Source organism: Populus euphratica, unplaced genomic scaffold, assembly GCF_000495115.2.
Source record: "Populus euphratica unplaced genomic scaffold, PopEup_1.0 scaffold18.1, whole genome shotgun sequence".
Lineage (NCBI taxonomy): Eukaryota > Viridiplantae > Streptophyta > Magnoliopsida > Malpighiales > Salicaceae > Populus > Populus euphratica.
Genome location: NW_011499881.1, coordinates 688,669 through 694,303, shown reverse-complemented (window position 1 = coordinate 694,303; position 5,635 = coordinate 688,669). Strand labels below are relative to the sequence as shown.

The 5,635-nt window shown below is 34.8% G+C and overlaps 1 protein-coding gene across 1 annotated transcript; it reads left to right on the top strand.

Moving 5' to 3' along the window:
- Positions 1 to 1,309: 1,309 nt before the first annotated feature.
- Positions 1,310 to 4,451, top strand: LOC105129384 (uncharacterized). The gene is made up of 6 exons (XM_011031415.1): positions 1,310 to 1,662; positions 1,774 to 1,832; positions 2,251 to 2,318; positions 2,785 to 2,854; positions 3,996 to 4,077; positions 4,371 to 4,451. The coding sequence occupies exons 1-5, from the start codon at positions 1,483 to 1,485 to the stop codon at positions 4,021 to 4,023; spliced, it is 405 nt and encodes a 134-aa protein (XP_011029717.1). The 5' UTR covers positions 1,310 to 1,482; the 3' UTR covers positions 4,024 to 4,077; positions 4,371 to 4,451.
- The last annotated feature ends 1,184 nt before the right edge of the window (positions 4,452 to 5,635 follow it).

Sequence of the window (5,635 nt, the reverse complement as noted above, 5' to 3'; positions counted from 1 at the left end):
ATATATATATATATATATATATATATATATATAGATATATATATTCATTAAAAAAAGAATTTAGACGAGAGAATCAAAATAAAGAGCAGAGTGAGAAAATTTTAGAATAGAATTCGACCATAAAATTGCCTAATAATCTCACCAAATGAAAGATCCCACCGCAAGGAAGGAATTTATGTACATAAAAATTATAATATTTTATCAAATAGTTTAAGAGATATATGAATTTGAATTTTTAAACTGAAAATAAATATTTTTATACATATAAAGATTAAAGTTTACTCTAAAGTTATGGTTGTATTGGAGGTCAAGGAGGTAAATACATCCAAAATATATTTATATTTTTATAAATTAATATTGTGTTTGGTATTATGATACAATGTTTTTTTTTTAAAATTACTTAAAAATATATTAAAATATTTTTTATTTCTAATATTAACATTAAAATAATAATTGAAAAAATACATTTTGAAAAAAATACATAAAAGCATCAACAACTTTATTTCCTAACACACCCCAAATCACACATGCCCTTCAATTCTAAATTTTGGGTCACATCCTAGTATAGGTGTGCCTAGGCTTTATTACATACCCATCTGAGCATGGACATGGCTCCATTCTCAGTTTGATACTTTTTTTTTTTTAATATTTTTAGTATAGGTTTTTTGAAAAAAAAATTATCATATGATTAAATATTTTTATCATATGATTACCTTTTCATGTTTAAACAAATGAATATTGAAAAAAAATAATCAACTATAATATAATATAAATCATTTTCTTATTATTTAAATAGGTTAGAAATTAATTAACCAAACTAAATTATAATTTATTTCATAAATAACTTTTCATAAAATCACTTAAAAATTAAAATATTTAATAAATCAATAATTTTTTTTTTACGTGGGGTGTCCGAGCCAGCTTACGCGCACCACGACTAATCTCCACGGCTCACTGAACATCCTGCAAGCCCAATAAGCAGGTAAGGCACCGTGAAGGTGACAGACATGCACGGTAAGGCTCGAACTCAGGTGCGAAGAAAAGGAACAAGCCCCGTCCACTGCTAGACTAGAACATCGTGCGCATCAATAATTTATTTTTGATACTATGAAAAGGAGAAAATCTTAATTAAAATGTTATTAAATAAGTAAAACATCCCCAAAACAATGAAATGGAAAAAAAATATTTTGTCAATAAGAAACTACAAGTATAAAATATATTTGCCTTCTTTAACGACGTACACGTGTCTTCACTGCATGCACCCAGACAAGAAAAGAAGGAAAAGTGCGAGAATAAAAATACATTGTTAAACAGTATTTTATTCTCACTAGCAATGGCTGCTTCTCTTCACCCAAGCAACGTACGCCTTTTATCACCGTTTCACTCCTACTTCGTATAAACATCGAAATTTGAACTTTTACCTGCGCTTTCCGTCTTCATTTTCCTGTAGTTTTAGGGTTTTAACTCACCGAGGCAGCGGGCATGGAGTTTGCTCCTCCTCGAGTATTAGTAAAGCGAGTAATGCTAATAATACGGAGACAGACAAGTGAGAAGGTTGCTGTTCAACAAGAGAAAGAGAACGACAACGAACGTCCTCCTTTTGATATCAATCTCGCTGTCGTTCTTGCTGGTTTCGCTTTCGAAGCCTATACCAGTCCCCCTGTATTAAATTCTTAATCCATTTTTAATTTTCAATTTTTCAAGTCTCGATTGAATATAAGGAAACCGAAGAAATTTGATGTTTAAATGGAGTGTGTTTGTTGTTTTTATCAGAAAAATGTAGGGAAGTGGGAGGCTGATGCTGCAGGTTGTAAGATTGTGCATCTCTCAGAGTAGGTGATCATTTGTTTCCAGTAACACTCAAAGCTTAAATTTTTACTCCTTGCTCTCCTTGTTGCGAGAAGATGCATCAGGCCGGCTATCTTGTATAGCCTGACTTTATTTATTTATTGAAATTATGTTAGCATAGAATGATTGAATCAAGTAAAGTAACAAAGTCACATTCTACTAAATTTAATCCAAGGCTGATTGATATGTTTGCTGGTTACGTGAGATGTATGATGGACACTTGTTTATAAAATTGAAGAAGGGTTTTCATTTTCCAGCCTTGGATCCATCATCCATGGGTGCGTTATCGAATTTAACCCTTTTGCATTCAGGACTGCGATTTATGGGCAAGCTTTGAACTGAATGGTCACACATTCTGCTTTTCATATCTACCACCTTACTGATTAAACCATGGATGTACAGGGAAGAAGCAATCCTTATGTGGTTATGGAACTGGATGGACAGGTTGTCAAAAGCAAGGTCAAATGGGGGTAAGCTGTCGATGTTTCGGTATCACAAACGCACACAAACTGAATCTGAAGGTTCAATTTTTACCCTGCTCTAAATCCCACTATGCTGAATTTTTTTGCACTGTATAGCATATGCTTTCTTCTTTCTCCTCGGAACCTAGCACCTCGGTTGAAGCTTGGAATGGTGGTTGACTGCACCTTTTTTCTAGAACGGGCAATAATTAGTACAAATTAAAACGTTTCATGGGGATGTGAGATTCTAATGGAACTGAAAATGAATGGTGATTGTCATTAACTCTCTACAGGAAAGATTTGAAAGGAAACATGATGCAATATAGCAGTGTATCAAAATTTAGGATAGCATTTGAGTTGTTTATAAATTTTACGCACTGACATGGTTGCAAAATAGCTGGAGAATCAAAATTTTTAAAAGTTTGCTCTGAACTGCTAACAATCTAAACTCATGTAAATCATTTAATGATAACAGGAAAAAGGAGCCAACTTGGGACAAGGACTTCACTATTAACGTTAAGCTGCCTCTGGCCAAAAATCTTCAGGTAAATTCTTATTCTTTCTGAATTTATAAATTTGTTTCTCATTTGGGAGCGTGCTGGGGGTGCATTTAAGTTTCTGGATACTTTTTATAATTCTTTCTAGCTTCTTTTTTGGTGCATTTAAGTTTCTGGATACTTTTTATCATTCTTTCTAGCTTCTTTTTTTTCACAGAAGTACATAAATGAGCAAATTCCAATTGCATATTTGTCTAAAAAAAATTATAATGCCATTTTAAATAGTCACTCTAAAAGTAAGCATGGATTTCCCTTACAAGTTTCTGAATTTACACAACGCATCATCTCTAGTTCCTATGAAGAAAGGAACACTAGCAATTGGACTGGAAGGAGAGGAAACCCACCACTTGAAGGGATCAAGCTTACGGCTCAAGGACTAGAGCTTTTTAATTGAGATCTCATTTTTTTTAATCTGTCTTCTGGTCCTTCCACTTGTTTTCGCCTGTCTCAGATGAGATCAATTTTTTTATTAATTTGAAGTTTTCTCTCTCTCTCCCTCCCTCTCGTGTACTTTCCATCCATGAGTGTTGAGATTACTTTAGAAACTATACGGTATCTTGTGTAAATAGACCAAATGGTCAGGCCCATTCAGTATTGAATGTGTGGGTCCTCCTTTCGCGTATGAAGCAGATGTTCTCCAATGGCTTTCATCGCTTACCAGAGGATGCACTTGTACCTGTACAATGGTGGTTCCGCCAGGCAATAATTACTTAAAATTTATCTTCTAATTTACCTTCTCACATCCATCCATTGATATTCCCTGCGATTATAATCATGCTGGGCTGACGAGACTGGAGCATCTTTGTTTAGGAAGGTGTTTTTAAATAATTGGTTGGCAGGATCTCTTTATTCCAGTAGGGTATCCTATTAAGAATCATGCCTTATGATTAATTATCTCCTATTAACTATCACATCTTATTCCTATTTTAGTCTGCTATCACCACTACTAGTTTGGTCTTGATGACATTTTTGGTGAATGATTTTGTTTGTGCCAATTATGATTGAAGCTTCTTGTGCAGTACAAACGCATGATGTAATGCATCAACTTGAAGGACGGGTTCAGAATTGGAAGCTATCATTTTCATTATGAGTTGCAACTCACCACTAACTCTTTGTTTTTGAGCTTCAGGTTGCAGCTTGGGATGCAAACCTTGTAACTCCACATAAGCGCATGGATAACACAGGCATTAGTCTGGAATGATTATGTGACGGTGAGGTTTCGATAAAACATGTGCATGAGCAGAACTGTTCGAAAAAATTTGTCTGTGGCTGTCATTATTCTTGAATCGGTGGTTTGCTGCAAATTTAATAATACCCAGAATGATTTTTTGGCTGATAGGTTGATGATTGCACTAACTAAAGGATGTTTTCCTTGAGTGATTAAGTTTAATTCCACAAGCACAAGTTCATTCAATGTGTATGAAAGTAATAAGAAGATGAAGTTTGGATATATGGACTGCATACCCTGTCTACAAGAATGATTAAATAGCACGTGCCTTTCCAGGAAACTTGCACGAGGTGCTGATCAATCTGGAAGGGATGGGCGGTGGATGGGTGGCGGTTGCAGTTAGAGGTAAGTTCTTGCAGTGAAAGAAATTTTTTAGGTTGGCTTAAAATCCCCAAAGGAATCTTAAAAATTTCCCCCTTTTGTGTCTGCTATATGTCTGCCACCTCAACGTGGCTGATTCACCAGGCTCAACTTCAAGACAATTAACAGTGTTTAAATTCATGCAATTGGTGGTTATTGCTGATGCAGGCTGCTAGTCACGTATTCATTGGCAATGCAGTTCAACTGTAATCTTATGAGAAAGAAACTTTTAGTCAGCTAGATTGACAGTGAAATACTCCACAGTATTCATTTGTGTAACCTAGTACTCAGATGAACCTCCTTGACTGTTTTAGTATTACCTAAGGCAATATGTTGATTCTTCCTCGTGTATGTTCTTGCAATTTTCTATTATTGTTGGTTTTGCTGTGAGCCAATTTCTAATGTACTTGGTGTTGGGTTAGTAGCTGGATTTTTTTCTCAACCTAGCTGGTTCTTCTTTTGTTTCTCTTCTTTTTTTAGTTTTGTCATTTTAATTTAAAATCCAAGTCTAGAAAGAATTCCTGGAGTCAGAGATTACATTGTTCACTGGTCTGCAATAAATAAATGAATGGAACAAATGAAACAGTCAGATAGCGTTTCTGTACCGTTTCTCCATATTCAGAGACTCAGCAGCTTATCATTGGTTCTTGAAGAGCAATGTAGATTGATGCTTTTGAGTCATTTCAAGACTTATTTTCCCTTGCCAAAATTATCAGTGGTTTGAAGTCATGTGATAAAATTCTCTATTTCTTTGAGCTCAATAGTTGCACTTGTTTGTGTGATCCATCTAGGAATTTATTTTATTTTTTTTGTATTTGTATCACTTATGCTTACCATTTGTGAGGTTTCAGGGTAAATACAAAACTTTTGATGAAATTGAAAAAAAAAATAAAAAAAAAGGTGGTGGAGGCTCCCCATTGTTTCAGATTTTCAAAGCAAAAATGGTTTTGAATCTGCTCTACAAAATGTTGTTGGCACGTCAGTTTGTAGAAAATGCTTTTGGGCGGTTCAAGTCATTTAATGATGCAAACCTTTGGAAGGATCAATTTTCAAACAGTAAGGATTTAGTGATAGCGAACTCCAACTACTCTGTTGTGCCGGACATGCCTTTGCCTTCAGAGACACAGAATACCTCAGAAGTCCCTGTGGATGACACAAACCGTGGTGGAGATGGTAACTTA

What these genes read in the sequence shown, in the direction of transcription:
- LOC105129384 (XM_011031415.1), top strand. Translation starts at nt 1,483, where the DNA reads ATGGAGTTTGCTCCTCCTCGAGTATTAGTAAAGCGAGTAATGCTAATA. An exon ending in AAGCCTATACCAGTCCCCCT is followed by an intron (nt 1,663 to 1,773) that starts GTATTAAATTCT and finishes TGTTTTTATCAG; the next exon opens with AAAAATGTAGGGAAGTGGGA. An exon ending in AAAAGCAAGGTCAAATGGGG is followed by an intron (nt 2,319 to 2,784) that starts GTAAGCTGTCGA and finishes TAATGATAACAG; the next exon opens with GAAAAAGGAGCCAACTTGGG.